This window comes from Amblyraja radiata, chromosome 1 (genome assembly GCF_010909765.2).
Source record: "Amblyraja radiata isolate CabotCenter1 chromosome 1, sAmbRad1.1.pri, whole genome shotgun sequence".
In the NCBI taxonomy this organism is placed as follows: Eukaryota; Metazoa; Chordata; class Chondrichthyes; order Rajiformes; family Rajidae; genus Amblyraja; species Amblyraja radiata.
The window spans coordinates 34,327,677-34,343,478 of NC_045956.1; the positions used below are offsets into that span (position 1 = coordinate 34,327,677).

The following is a 15,802-nucleotide window of genomic DNA, read 5'->3' on the forward strand; positions in this document are numbered from 1 at the left end:
AGAATGTGTTTCCCAGTCTATGTGTGGAAAATTACAATCTCCCACAATCACTACCTTGTGCTTACTACTAATATCTGCTATCTCCTTACATATTTTCTTCAAATTCTCACTCCCCATTAGCGGTCTATAATACACCCCTATAAGTGTTGCTACACCTTTCCCATTTCTCAGTTCCACCCAAATAGCCTCCCTAGACGAGCCCTCTAATCTATCCTGCCAAATCACTGCTGTAATATCTTCCCTGACAAGCAATGCAACACCTCCACCTCTTGCCCCTCCAATTCTATCACACCTGAAGCAACGAAATCCTGGAATATTTAGTTTCCAATCACAGCCATCCTGCAACCATGTTTCACTGATCGCCACAACATCATACTTCCAGGTGTCAATCCAGGCTCTAAGCTCATCCACCTTTCTTACAATGCTCCTAGCATTAAAATATACACATTTAAGAAACCCACCACCTCTTATTCTCTGTTTATTATCTTTTTCTTGTTTTTCCCCTACATGTTAGGTCTGAGTGCTTCCCTTCTCCCCTCTTGCCTCACACACTGTCTACTAGCTTTCTCTATTTGAGTCCCTCACGGGCGCACAGACATACACACACACGCTCACACACTTACGCGCGCGCACACACACACACACACACACACACACACACACAGGCGCTCACACACACGGGCTCACCCGACACACACACACACCCCACACACACCCCACACACACACCCCACACACACACACAGGCTCACCACACCCCCCCCCCCCCCACACACACATACACCACACACACATACACACACAGGCTCTCACACACACACACACACACACGGGTGCACACACACGCATACACACACAGACACACGCACGGGCGCACACAAACAGCTTACACGCGCGTGCACACACACACTTACACGCGCGCACACACACATGGGTGCATACACACACATACACACGCACGGGCACACACACACACACACAACCTCACGCACACATCACACATGCACACACACACAGACACACCACATTCCCCAGGGCCTTGCATTCACTCTGCAAATCCTGCCAAAAATTCAACATGTGACACATCATTGTTAACTTGCATCTGCCTGTCCAGTGTCGACTTGTCCAGTTGATGGAGATCCTTTTGTAAACTCCTTCACTGACAATATGCAAACTTACCAATCATGGAGATACACAGCTGTGCAGGAAAGAAATGCAGATGCAGGTTCAAACCGAAGATGGTTACAAAACTCTGGAGTAACTCAGCATCTCTGGGGAGAAGGAATGGGTGACATTTCGGGCCGAGACCCTTCTACTGTCTCTGGAGACATAGAGCATGGAAACAGGCCCTTCGGCCCAAATTGTCCATGCCGACCCCAACATGCTGACGTGCTGACCTAGCTACATCTTCTTCCAAAATGTTAATAAATATGAAAAACAACAGTTTATTATGGTCACGTACTGTGAGGTACAGTGGAAAGCTTTTGTTTTTGTGCTACCCAGTCACAGACATCAAGCCATCCACAGTGGACAGATAAAGGGTAAAGGATACGGCATTCAGTTCAAGATATAACATTGTAGTCCAGTAAAGTCCAATTAAAGATAGGCCGATGGTCTCCACTGAGGTAGATGGGAGGTCAGGACCGCTCTCTAGTTGGTGAAAGAACGGTTCAGTTGCCTGATAACAGCTGGGAAGAAACTGTCCCTGAATCTGGAGGTGTGCGTTTTCAGACTTCTGTACATCTTGCCTGACGGGAGAGGGGAAAAGAGGGAATGACCGGGGTGAGACTGGTCCTTGATTATGCTGCTGTTCTTGCCGAGGCAGTGGAAAGGAGATTAGTTTGTGGGCCCAGCACCGAACCCTGAGGCACACCACTAGTCTCAGGCCTCCAGTCCGAAAAATAATCTTCCACCATCACCTTCTTTTTCCTTTCATGAAGCCAATTGTCTATCCAGTCAGCTACCTCTCCATGGATCCCATGCGATCGAACATTGCAGAGTGGCCTACCATGTTGAACCTTGACAAATGCCTTGAAGTCCATGTAGACCACATGTCAACTAATCTGACTTCATTGGACTTTATCTTGCACTAAACATTATTCCCTTTATCTATCTATACATGGACGGCTTGATTGTAATCATGTATTGTCTTACCGCTGACTGGATAGCACGCTACAAAAACTAAACACAACTAAACTAAAAAGTCCCAGATTTGGTAGTTAAGTATTAAATTGTCATATGTGTGAGATGTGAACACCCATCACAGATGGCAGGACTATCTCTGAAGAAGGTTCCCAACCTGAAACGTCACCTATCCGAGTTACTCCAGCACTCTGTGTCCATGTTCTCCAGAGATGCAGCCGGACCCGCTGAGTTACTCGAGCACTCTGTGTCCATGTTCTCCGCAGATGCTACCTGACCCTCTGAGTTACTCCAGCACTCTGTGTCCATGTTCTCCGCAGATGCTGCCTGACCCGCTGAGTTGCCCCAGCCAGTGGAGGACTGGCCAGGGTGTCAGCTTGCCCGATAGCAAGTGGGCCCCCTCAGGGCCGGCCTTTGGCCGATTGGACCGATTTTTCTAAATTGGGCCCCGCGCATTGTTAAGAGACAGAGAGAGGGGGGATTTTCAGGTAAGAGTTGGACACGATTACAGTCAATACGAGCAGCTCACGGAGCAGAGTCAGAATGAGAAACACTGCTCGGCTCTCACACACACACTCGTGGAGTGAACTGTAGATATAAACGTGGCTGGGGGAAGAGGAGTGGGGGGGGGGAGAGGGAGAGAGAATTGGAGAGAGAAGAGAGAGGAAGGGGAGGGAGAGAGAGAGGGGAAATTGGAGAGAAGAGGGAGAGAGAGGAAGGGGGGAGAGGGAGGAGAGAGAGAGGGGGGGAGAGAGAAGAGAGAGAGGGGGGGAGAGAAGGGGAGAGAAAGAGAGGGGGGGGAGAGAGAATTGGAGAGAGAGAGTTCTCCCTTATGCCTCACCACCACTGTTGGCTGCCCTTTGTGAGGTGATTGGAGACCAAAACCAGTCACCCTTTAGATCTCCCTCTCACTACCTCCCTCTCCCTCTTTAGAGAGGGGGGGAGGATGAGGGAAGGGAGGGGAGAGAGGTGTGTGCCTTGCTTGGTGGAGGAGAGGGATGTGGGAACACTGTACGCAGGTGGTGACTCACTCTCACACTGGGATCCCCCTCCTGTCATTACACAGTATATCTGACGCACCCCCCCCCCCCCCCCCCCGCCCCTTAAGAGCAAAGGAAATATGCAACATTTTGGGTCGAAACCCTTCTTCAGACCCGGCCCAAAACGTTGGCTATTTCCTTCGCTCCACAGCTGCTGCCTCAAGCCCTGTCCCACTGTGCGAGTTCACCCAAGCGCTCTCCCGAGTTTAAAATCTCTGTGTAGCATCTCTGCCCCTATCTTCAAATTCCCACTTTGAAATAAAATACAACTTTCGACTTAAAAATTTCGCAGCAGGATTCCCACGCAAATCAGCAAAGATCAAGTAATATTGGAATTGGTTTCTTTTGCTTCAAACTTTGATGTATTAAAGCTATTCCCTAGGACATTGAGGGAATTTAGTGTAGAGATAGCAGGGGCTATGACAGAAATATTTCAAATGTCATTAGAAACTGGAATAGTGCCGGAGGATTGGCGTACTGCGCATGTTGTTCCATTGTTTAAAAAGGGTTCTAAGAGTAAACCTAGCAATTATAGACCTGTTAGTTTGACGTCAGTGGTGGGCAAATTAATGGAAAGGATATTTAGAGATAATATATATAAGCATTTGGATAAACAGGGTCTGATCAGGAACAGTCAACATGGATTTGTGCCTGGAAGGTCATGTTTGACTAAAATTCTTGAATTTTTTGAAGAGGTTACTCGGGAAATTGATGAGGGTAATGAGTGGATGTTGTATATATGGACTTCAGTAAGGTCTTTGACAAGGTTCCTCATGGAAGGTTGGTTAAGAAGGTTCAATTGTTGGGTATTAATGTTGGAGTAGCAAGATGGATTCAACAGTGGCTGAATGGGAGATGCCAGAGAGTAATGGTGGATGGCTGTTTGTCAGGTTGGAGGCCAGTGACTAGTGGGGTGCCACAGGGATCTGTGTTGGGTCCACTGTTGTTTGTCATGTACATCAATGATCTGGATGATGGTGTGGTAATTTGGATTAGTAAGTATGCAGATGATACTAAGGTAGGTGGTGTTGTGGATAATGAAGTGGATTTTCAAAGTCTACAGAGAGATTTATGCCAGTTGGAAGAGTGGGCTGAAAGATGGCAGATGGAGTTTAATGCTGATAAGTGTGAGGTGCTACATCTTGGCAGGACAAATCAAAATAGGACGTACATGGTAAATGGTAGCGAATTGAGGAATGCAGTTGAACAGAGGGATCTAGGAATAACTGTGCACAGTTCCCTGAAGGTGGAATCTCATGTAGATAAGGTGGTAAAGAAAGCTTTTGGTGTGCTGGCCTTTATAAATCAGAGCATTGAGTATAGAAGTTGGGATGTAATGTTAAAATTATACTAGGCATTGGGGAGGCCAATTCTGGAGTATGGTGTACAATTTTGGTCGCCATAGGAAGGATGTCAACAAAATAGAGAGAGTACAGAGGAGATTTACTAGAATGTTGCCTGGGTTTCAGCAACTAAGTTACAGAGAAAGGTTGAACAAGTTAGGTCTTTATTCTTTGGAGCGCAGAAGGTTAAGGGGGGACTTGATAGAGGTCTTTAAAATGATGAGAGGGATAGACAGAGTTGACGTGGATAAGCTTTTCCCACTGAGAGTAGGGAAGATTCAAACAAGAGGACATGACTTGAGAATTAAGGGACAGAAGTTTAGGGGTAACATGAGGGGGAACTTCTTTACTCAGAGAGTGGTAGCTGTGTGGAATGAGCTTCCAGTGAAGGTGGTGGAGGCAGGTTCGATTTTATCATTTAAAAATAAATTGGATAGTTATATGGACGGGAAAGGAATGGAGGGTTATGGTCTGAGTGCAGGTAGATAGGAATAGGGGAGAATACGTGTTCGGCACGGACTAGAAGGGCCGAGATGGCCTGTTTCCATGCTGTAATTGTTATATGGTTATTGCTTAATGTAGGTACTGGAATGGAACCAATGTCCTTGGGGGAGTGTTTGCTAGTGCTGTTGGGGAGGATTTAAACTAATGTGGCAGTAGGATGGGTGCAAGAGCAGAGAGGCAGAGGGGTGTAAAATGAGGGTAGAAGCAATAGGTAGCAAGGTGAAAAGTAAAAGTGGCAGGCAGACAAATCCAGGGCAAAAATCTAAAAAGGCCACTTTGCAACATAATTGTATAAGGGGTAAGAGTGTTGTAAAAACAGGCCTGAAGGCTTTGTATCTTAATGCAAGGAGCATTCGTAATAAGGTGGATGAGTTGAATGTGCAGATAGTTATTAATTAATATGATATAGTTGGGATCACAAAGACATGGCTCCAGGGTGACCAAGGCTGGGAGCTGAACATCCAGGGATATTCAATATTCAGGAGGGATAGACAGAAAGGAAAAGGAGGCGGGGTAGCGTTGCTGGTTAGAGAGCAGATTAACACAATAGAAAGGAAGGACATTAGCTTGGATGATGTGGAATCGATATGGGTAGAGCTGCGAAACACTAAGGGGCAGAAAACGCTAGTGGGAGTTGTGTACAGGCCACCTAACAGTAGTAGTGGAGTTGGGGATGGCATCAAACAGGAAATTAGAAATGCATGCAACAAAGGTAAAACAATTATAATGGGTGACTTCAATCTACATATAGATTGGGTGAATCAAATTGGCAGGGGTGCTGAGGAAGAGGATTTCTTGGAATGTATGCGGGATAGTTTTCTAAACTAACATGTAGAGGAACCAACTATTCTAGACTGGGTATTGAGTAATGAGGAAGGGTTAGTTAGCAGTCTTGTTGTGCGTGGCCCCTTGGGCAAGAGTGACCATAATATGGTTGAGTTCTTCATTAGGATGGAGAGTGACATTGTTAATTCAGAAACAAGGGTCCTGAACTTAAAGAAAGGTGACTTGAGGGTATGAGACGTGAATTGGCCAAGATAGACTGGCAAATTATTCTTAAGGGGTTGACGGTGGATATGCAATGGAAGGCATATAAAAACTGAATGGATGAACTACAACAATTGTTCATCGCAGTCTGGCAAAAGAATAAATCAGGGAAGGTAGTGCATCCGTGGATAACAAGGGAAATCAGGGATAGTATCAAAACAAAAGATGAAGCGTACAAATTAGCCAAAAAAAGCAGCCTACCAGAGGACTGGGAGAAATTCAGTCCAGCAGAGGAGGACAAAAGGCTTAATTAGGAAAGGGAAAATAGATTATGAAAGAAAACTGGCAGGGAACATAAAAACTGACAGCAAAAGTTTTTATAGATATGTGAAGAAGAAAAGATTAGTTAAAACAAATGTAGGTCCCTTGCAGTCAGAAACAGGCGAATTGATCATGGGGAACAAGGACATGGCAGACCAATTGAATAACTACTTTGGTTCTGTCTTCAATAAGGAAGACATAAATAATCTGCCGGAAATAGCAAGTGACCGGGGGTTAAATGAGATGGAGGAATTGAGTGAAATCCAGGTTAGCCGGGAAGTGGTGTTATGTAAATTGAATGGATTAAAGGCCGATAAATCCCCAGGGCCAGATAAGTTGCATCTCAGAGCACTTAAGGAAGTAGCCGCAGAAATAATGGATGCATTAGTGATAATTGTTCGAAACTCTTTAGATTCTGGAGAAGTTCCTGAGGACTGGAGGGTAGCTAATGTAACCCCACTTTTTAAAAAGGGAGGGAGAGAGAAAACGGGGAATTACAGACCAGTTAGTCTAACATCGGTGGTGGGGAAAATTCTGCAGTCAGTTATTAAAGATAGCTATTTACAATATATATTAATGATCTGGATGAGGGAATTGAATGCAACATCTCCAAGTTTGCGGATGACACGAAGCTGGGGGGCAGTGTTAGCTGTGAGGAGGATGCTAGGAGGCTGCAAGGTGACTTGGATAGATTGGGTGAGTGGGTAAATGCATGGCAGATGCAGTATAATGTGGATAAATGTGAGGTTATCCACTTTGGTGGCAAAAACAGGAAAGTAGACTATTATCTGAATGGTGGCCGATTAGGAAAAGGGGAGATGCAACGAGACCTGGGTGTCATGGTACACCAGTCATTGAAAGTAGGAATGCAGGTGCAACAGGCAGTGAAGAAAGCAAAAAGGATTTGAGTATAAGAGCAGGGAGGTTCTACTGCAGTTGTACAGGGTCTTGGTGAGACCACACCTGGAGTATTGCGTACAGTTTTGGTCTCCTAATCTGAGGAAAGACATTCTTGCCATAGAGGGAGTACAGAGAAGGTTCACCAGACTGATTCCTGGGATGGCAGGACTTTCATATGAAGAAAGACTGGATAGACTCGGCTTGGACAGGGGTTGGACAGGCTAGATGCAGGAAGATTATTCCCAATGTTGGGGAAGTCCAGAACTAGGGGTCACAGTTTAAGGATACGATGGAAGTCTTTTAGGACTGAGATGAGAAAATCATTTTTTACACAGAGATCAGGGGGTATGGAGAGAAGGCAGGGATGGGATACTGAGTTGGATGATCAGCCATGATCATATCGAATGGCGGTGCAGGCTCGAAGGGCCGAATGGCCTACTCCTGCACCTATTGTCTATGTTTCTATGTTACAAACTTTCCTTCAGCGGTGCTGCAGTTCTGCCATTGTCCGTGTGCGCGACTTTGGCGCCTTTGAGAGGGGGGCGTTATTTTGCCAGCCTGATGAAATCGATTTTTGTCAGGCTGTTTAGCTGCTGAAGAATAATCGCTCCTACATCGGTTTTATTAAGTTTTTTTTAACTACACTGGATATTTTAATTGTTTAAAAATCAACTTCTAAAACCGTCAACACCGACAACGGGGACGGATTTCACGTACGGGACAGGTAAAGGAAAGCCGTTTATTTTACATATAAACGTGCTTCTTAGGATGCCTTAAATCAAAATTTTACTTTGCGAAAAGGTGACTTAGGACCCATACGAACCGGCAGTATTTTTCCGGCTGATATGGGGTTTAAATTCACCGCAACGTTACAAACGATCGCGTTCCACAAAATCCTACTCGCCAGATAATTTAAATGGCCATTAATTTATGGGAATTAAACACTAAATTTCTTCCATTTGGCCTACAAATTCATGACAATGAGATTTGAAAATCATGTTATATTGGGAATTCTCGTGTGAATGTTATTTGGACACAGGCTATTTAAAAATGTTAACCTTTTCTTAAGAAATTGATAGATGTTTAGATCTAGTAATTGAATTTTGTAATTAGCTACAATTAGGTAACTAACTAATTATATGCTTTAATTTCAGGTCATCCAAGTAAGATTGTTCCATATTTGTTTCAGAATGCTTCAATCTATAATAACTGAAAATTTCATTCAGTTCTCATAATTTTTAAGAAAGTTATGGGCTTTTGACTGTCCTTGATCACAGCTTTTGAGTTAAGTCAATTGAAAAGCAATAGGAACAAGATGCTAATTTCCGAGTATGAAAATGGCCTAACCTTTTTAATACTGAAGATATGAAAGTGAATTAGGTGTCAAATTAAACTTCTTTTTATGCTTTATCTGATGGGATAAATTGCAGGCTTGATTTTTTTAAATCTCAAAATGTTGTAACATTGCTACAATGATGGTGAGAATATGGATTCCAGTTGTAACAATTGTAAAATTGGCAGCACTTGCCCATCGTCTGTACTAAAAATTCTGGCATCCAACAGACTTCATGACAAGGCATATGATAACCTTTATGAACTTTGTAAAGTCATCTGCACACTATCAGTTACTCAAGTCCAATGTGAGAGGACATTTTCAAAGCTAAAGATCATAAAGACAAGGTTAAGAAATTTGCTGTCTGAGGAGAATTTGGAATCATACATGTTGCTAAGCATTGAAAAGGAATTGTTAGATGAATTAGATGCAGAAGCAATCATTGACAGATTTGCACAATCATATAGCGAACACAAACGATTGCTCTTAATATAGTGGACTGCATGCAATGCTCTATTGTGCTTTTGAACTATCTGTTAATGTGTAAATTGTGCAGTAAACTATTTAAAAATATCAACCAATTACTTAAAATTAAAAAAATTAAATAAAAATTCAATTATAACATTCTGTATTTACATTCGGTCTCTACTGCCAGTAATATGTACAGTACTTGTACACTGAGAATGTACTAAGAAATACACATTTTTTCCACAAAAATGTTAATTGTACCCTTTTTTGCATATGTATTTTTTGAAATTTTTATTTATTTGCTATGAAAAGTAAATGAAAATTATGAGGGAATTGAATGCAACATCTCCAGGTTTGCGGATGATACGAAGCTGGGGGGCAGTGTTAGCTGTGAGGAGGATGCTAGGAGGCTGCAAGGTGACTTGGATAGGTTGGGTGAGTGGGCAAATGCATGGCAGATGCAGCATAATGTGGATAAATGTGAGGTTATTTGGTGGCAAAAACAGGAAAGTAAACTATTATCTGAATGGTGGCCGATTAGGAAAAGGGGAGATGCAACGAGACCTGGGTGTCATGGTACACCAGTCATTGAAAGTAGGCATGCAGGTGCAGCAGGCAGTGAAGAAAGCGAATGGTATGTTAGCATTCATAGCAAAAGTATTTGAGTATAGGAGCAGGGAGGTTCTGCTGCAGTTGTACAGGGTCTTGGTGAGACCACACCTGGAGTATTGCGTACAGTTTTGGTCTCCTAATCTGAGGAAAGACATTCTTGCCATGGAGGGAGTACAGAGAAGGTTCACCAGACTGATTCCTGGGATGTCAGGACTTTCATATGAAGAAAGACTGGATAGACTCGGTTTGTACTTGCTACTCTTATGGAAACATACAAAATTCTTAAGGGGTTGGACAGGCTAGATACAGGAAGATTGTTCCCGATGTTGGGGAAGTCCAGAACAAGGGGTCACAGTTTAAGGATAAGGGGGAAGTCTTTTAGGACCGAGATGAGAAAAACATTTTTCACACAGAGAGTGGTGAATCTCTGGAATTCTCTGCCACAGAAGATAGTTGAGGCCAGTTCATTGGCTATATTTAAGAGGGAGTTAGATGTGGCCCTTGTGGCTAAGGGGATCAGGGAAAAGGCAGGTACGGGATACTGAGTTGGATGATCAGCCATGATCATATTGAATGGCGGTGCAGGCTCGAAGGGCCGAATGGCCTACTCTTGCACCTATTTTCTATGTTTCTAAATGATAGCATTGTAGTTGTGGGTGGGCCCCCTTTGTCTCCTGGCAACCAATATTTTTAGACCCAGTCCGCCACTGACCCCAGCACTTTGTGTCCATGTTCTCCAGAGATGTTGCCTGACCCGCTGAGTTACCCCAGCACTCTGTGTCCATGTTCTCCAGAGATGCTGCCTGACCCGCTGAGTTGCTCCAGCACTCTGTCTTTTTCCCTGGCTCAGTGTCTCACTTGGGGGTGGGCGGGTCAGCTTTGGGCTCGTCGCAGGGAGGGGGCTGCAATCCCCACACCAGCCAGCAGGGCAGCAGCCCCCCTACACGTAGATCCCGTCACAACACAGGGCGGGCGCGAGGGGTGGCGTGTTCCCATGACTTCGCGGCTCTGACACACGTGTGCTTCGAACCCTCAGGTCGGGACTGAAGTCGACGCCACCACATTTGACGGGTCAACCGCTCTTCACATCGCAGCGGGGAGAGGATCAACCAAACTCTGTGCCTTGCTGATGGCCGCCGGTGAGTAGCCCAGGGCTAGTGGTCAGTGAGGGTCAGTAGCCCAGGGCAAGTGGTCAGTGGGGGTCAGTAGCCCAGGGCTAGTGGTGAGTATCCCAGGGCTAGTGGTCAGTGAGGTCAGTAGCCCAGGGTTAGTGGTCAGTGAGGGTCAGTAGCCCAGGGCTGGTGGTCAGTGAGGTCAGTAGTCCAGGGCTAGTGGTCAGTGGGGATGGGCAGTGGGTCTCGAGGGAGATGTGTGCACGTCTGGACATTGTCCCACAGCCCTGACCTGTCTGTACGCTGGGGGGATCTCCTCCCTCTCCCTCCCTCCCTATCCCACCCCTCCCTATCCCCACCTCCCTCTCTCTCCGAACTCCTCCCTCTCTTTCCTAATCCATCCACACCCTTCCCTATTCCCTCCCCTCCAGTCAAATCCACGCGGTCACGGGGAGAACGTACAAACTCCATGCAGACAGCACCCGTAGTCATGATGGAATCGGGTCTTTGGCGCTGTGGCAGCTGCTCTACCCGCTGCGCCACCGTGGCATAGCTGGAGAGAGGATCTCTTTGTGACCACACTCATCTTCCAGGGACCTCGTTGTATCATCCTTCACTGCAGCCAAAGACAAGTTGTGCTGAGGGCAGGGTTGTGGTCATAAGGTCTAGGAGCAGAATTAGGCCCATCGAGTCTACTCTGCCATTCAACCATGGCTGATCTATCTTTCCCTCTCAACCCTATTCTCCTGCCTTCTCCCCATAACCCCTGACACCCGCATAAATATACGGTCTGCCAACCAATTTTCTATCCATGTCAACACCCAATCCCGTGTGCTCTAATTTTAGTCACCAGTCTCCCGTGCGGGACCTTATCTAAGGCTTTCTGAAAGTCTAGATACACTACATCCACTGGCACCCCTTCATCCATTTTACTTGTCACATCCTCAAAAAATTCCAGAAGGTTAGTCAAGCATGATTTCCCTTTCATAAATCCATGACTTGGACTAATCCTTTTACTGCTATCCAAATGCCCCATTATTAACTCCAGCATCTTTCCCACCACCGAAGTCAGGCTAACTGGTCTGTAATTCCCCGTTTTCTCTCTCGCCCCTTTCTTGAAAAGTGGGATAACATTAGCTATCCTCCAATCCACAGGAACTGATCCTGAATCTATTGAACATTGGAAAATGATCACCAATGCGTCCACTATTTCTAGATCCACCTCCCTGAGGACCCTGGGATGCAGACCCTCAGGCTCAGGGGATTTATCATCCTTCAGTCCCATTAGCCTACCCAATACTATTTCTCGCCTAATGAAAATTTCTTTCAGTTCCTCTACCCCCTTAGATCCTCTGTCCTCCAGTACATCTGGGAGATTGTTTGTGTCTTCCTTAGTGAAGACAGATCCGAAGTACCTGTTCAACTCTTCTGCCATTTCCTTGTTGCCCATAATAATTTCACCCGTGTCTGACTTCAAGGGACCCACATTTGACTTTGCTACTCTTTTTCCCTTAACATATCTAAAGATCTCAGAAGATCTCACGTGGTCAACCAACATAAACTTTCTGGTTAAGAAGGCACAACAACGGCTTTACTTCCTAAGATCACTCGGGAAAGTCAACTTGAAACAACGGCTGCTAGTGTCATTCTACCGTTGCTCCATAGAGAGTGCCTCGACACATGGCATCCTGGTGTGGTACGGCAACAGTACTGCGGCTGACAAGAAGGCTCTGCAGAGAGTCGTCAACACAGCCCAGAAGATCACCAATGCACGACTAACAAACAGTTTCTACCCCAAGGCCATCACCACACTGAACTATGCACTGAACACACACACCCCACAGTCAATATTTATACTGTACAATGCCTACCTTTGTGCAATACTGATATATTCATTTATAATATGTTTATAATACTATTCTGTGCAATATTTTATATTCTGACAATGACCTTCTGAGTGCAATCTCTTATATTCTGGTAAAGGTGCATATGTAGGTAGCTTCTTCTTGCATAGGGCGTGCACAGCCTAAAATTGTAGGTCAAGTTGTTCCATTTAATCTATTTGTTTGTGCACGTTGGGTTGATTGCATTAGTCGACACAGGGTGGACCACGTGAAGGTTGCAATCTCCCACCCCACGTTGGCATAATGTGTATGCATGTGTGAATCTGTGTGTATGTGTCACAGTATGTGCACGTGAATGTATGAACAATCTTTATTTTTCTCACTTTTTTGTTGTTATTTATTGTTATTTTTTATCTTGTAAATTTGAGCTGTGCTCAGGCAGTGCGCCTGAATGTCGTTGTATGCACCACTACAATGACGATAAAGTATTAAAGTAAGATGTGTTGGATCACGCAGGTGCTGACCCACACATACAGAACCACGAGCCGCTGGCGGAGAGGACAGATGAGGAGCCTTCAGACTTTGACGACGAAGGCATCTTCTGTGGGACCACCCCGCTGGACATGGCCACCACAGAAGAGGTACAAGCGCAGGCAGCAAAGGAGCGGACTGGACGGTTCAGTGTATATGTGAAGGAAAGGAGGGATGGGGCAGTGTATATGCGAAGGAAGGGATGGATGGTTCAGTGTATAAACATCGAAACATAGAAAATAGGTGCAGGAGTAGGCCATTCAGCCCTTCGAGCCTGCACCGCCATTCAATATGATCATGGCTGATCATCCAACTCAGTATCCTGTACCTGCTTTCTCTCCATCCCTTTAGCCACAAGGGCCGCATCTAACTCCCGCTTAAATATAGCCAATGAACTGGCCTCAACTACCTTCTGTGGCAGAGAATTCCAGAGATTCACCACTCTCTGTGAAAAATGTTTTTCTCATCTCAGTCCTAAAAGATTTCCCCCTTGTCCTTAAACTGTGACCCCTTGTTCTGGACTTCTCCAACATCGGGAACAATCTTCCTGCATCTAGCCTGTCCAACCCCTTAAGAATTTTGTAAGTTTCTATAAGATCCCCCCTCAATCTTCTAAATTCTAGCGAGCATAAGCCGAGTCTATCCAGTCTTTCTTCATATGAAAGTCCTGACATCCCAGGAATCAGTCTGGTGAACCTTCTCTGTACTCCCTCTATGGCAAGAATGTCCTTCCTCAGATTAGGAGACCAAAACTGTACGCAATACTCCAGGTGTGGTCTCACCAAGACCCTGTACAAATGCAGTAGAACCTCCCTGCTCCTCTACTCAAATCCTTTTGCTATGAATGCTAACATACCATTCACTTTCTTCACTGGTTGCTGCACCTGCATGCCTACTTTCAATGACTGGTGTACCATGACACCCAGGTCTCGTTGCGTCTCCCCTTTTCCTAATCGGCCACCATTCAGGTAATAGTTTACTTTCCTGATTTTGCAACGAAAGTGGAAAACCTCACATTTATCCACATTATACTGCATCTGCCATGCATTTGCCCACTCACCCAGCCTATCCAAGTCATCTTCCAGCCTCCTAGCATCCTCCTCACAGCTAACACTGCCCCCCAGCTTCGTGTCATCCGTAAACTTGGAGATGTCGCATTCAATTCCGTCGTGCAATTCTTTAATATAAAAATCCTCCCCGGCGGGGAATTGAACCCCGGTCTCCCGCGTGACAGGCGGGGATACTAACCACTATACTACCGAGGAACAGCTAAGAAAGGAAGAGATGGGACGGTTCAATCTATATGTGAAGGGAGTGAGGGATGGATCAGTGTATATGAGAAGGGACGGGATGGTTCAGTGTATATGTGAAGGTAGGGACGGGATGGTTCAGTGTATATGAGAAGGTAGGGACAGGATGGTTCAGTGTATATGTGAAGGAAGTAGAGGATTCCTGCTGCGGCTCTGACAACCTTGAGTCACACCGTGATATAAGCCAGGAATTCTCCATTTCCTATTGCAAGTTCCACGTGAATTATCCCGCTCCTCAGCTCACAAATCATTCGCCTCCTTTCGACTCATCTCCCTTCCCTCCCTACTCCCTCCCCTATTTTATTTGTATGCTCCCTCCCTCCCGGTTCCTTCCCTGCTATGACACCCCCCCTCCCGTGGTTATGGTGATATAGCATGGAAACAGGCCTTTCAGCCCCAACTTGCCCACACCGACAAACATGTCCCATCTACACTAGTGCCACCTACCTGCGTTTGGCCCATATCCCTCCAGGCTTGTCCTATCCATGTACCTGTCTAAATAAATGTTCTTCAATGCTGCTTGAGTAGCGAGGAATGGTTCTGCATTTCACTCTCCAATCGTCCTTCCCCATCAGATTCCACATCGAATCCTTATGTCTCCTTCATTGATCACCTGCAGTCTCGATTACTGTCTCCACCCCCTCCCCTCACCTGTATCCCCCTATCACTCCCTTACCTGCATCCACCTATAACCCCCCTCATCTGTATCCACTTATCACTCACCAGGCTTTGCCCCACCTCTCTTTTCCAGCTTTCTCCTCCTTACTCCATCAGTCTGAAGAAGGGTCCCGCCTCACAAAGTCCCCTTAGGCTGTGGGCCGAGCATCAAAAATGTGTCTAGAAATAGGATTTCGTAACCCGTCACCAAACTACATGAAATTTTCACATATTGTGTAACAATATTTATATAAATCACCCCTGAAACTCGATAAGAAGAAGACTTGCACATTTTTATTAAATTAGAGAAAAACCGGAAAAATTTCGGGAATTTTTTAGTCCAATCAAAGCACATTTAACATTGAGTTGTTTGCCAGTTGGCCAATCACGCGCTTTGTTTCAGGCTAGAACACAAAATGGCTGAGGGGGCTTCACAAATGCCTGTTTTACTGGAGATTCCGATTTGTTCTGTGGAATAAATGTCGTGGAAACTTGCAGCAGATAATTGTATTTAGTGGGAAAAGCAATAAAAAGGCTGAAGAAAGTGCTGCGAAGTGGATTAAAGTGCAAGAAAGCCTTCAAAGTCCCTGCTGATGTGCTGGAACACAAAGAAGGCCCCCATTAATCAACTCTAACCGAAAGGTAAGATTAAAGTCTGAATTTATGAAAATCTATCTGTATGGACTTTAATTAATTTAA

At 45.2% G+C, this 15,802-nt stretch overlaps 1 protein-coding gene and 1 non-coding gene across 5 annotated transcripts in view; one reads left to right on the forward strand and one right to left on the reverse strand.

The window, feature by feature from the left end:
- Positions 1 to 15,802, forward strand: part of nfkb1 (nuclear factor kappa B subunit 1) — a 116,311-nt gene that overhangs the window by 86,461 nt on the left and 14,048 nt on the right. For all 4 annotated transcript variants that reach the window (XM_033020362.1, XM_033020369.1, XM_033020353.1 and 1 more), the window contains exons 19-20: positions 10,686 to 10,788; positions 13,122 to 13,246. In XM_033020362.1, coding sequence (XP_032876253.1) covers positions 10,686 to 10,788; positions 13,122 to 13,246 — 228 coding nt within the window. The remainder of the gene's footprint in view (positions 1 to 10,685; positions 10,789 to 13,121; positions 13,247 to 15,802) is intronic.
- trnad-guc lies at positions 14,330 to 14,401 on the reverse strand. The gene has a single exon. It is a non-coding gene; the product is annotated as a tRNA-Asp (tRNA).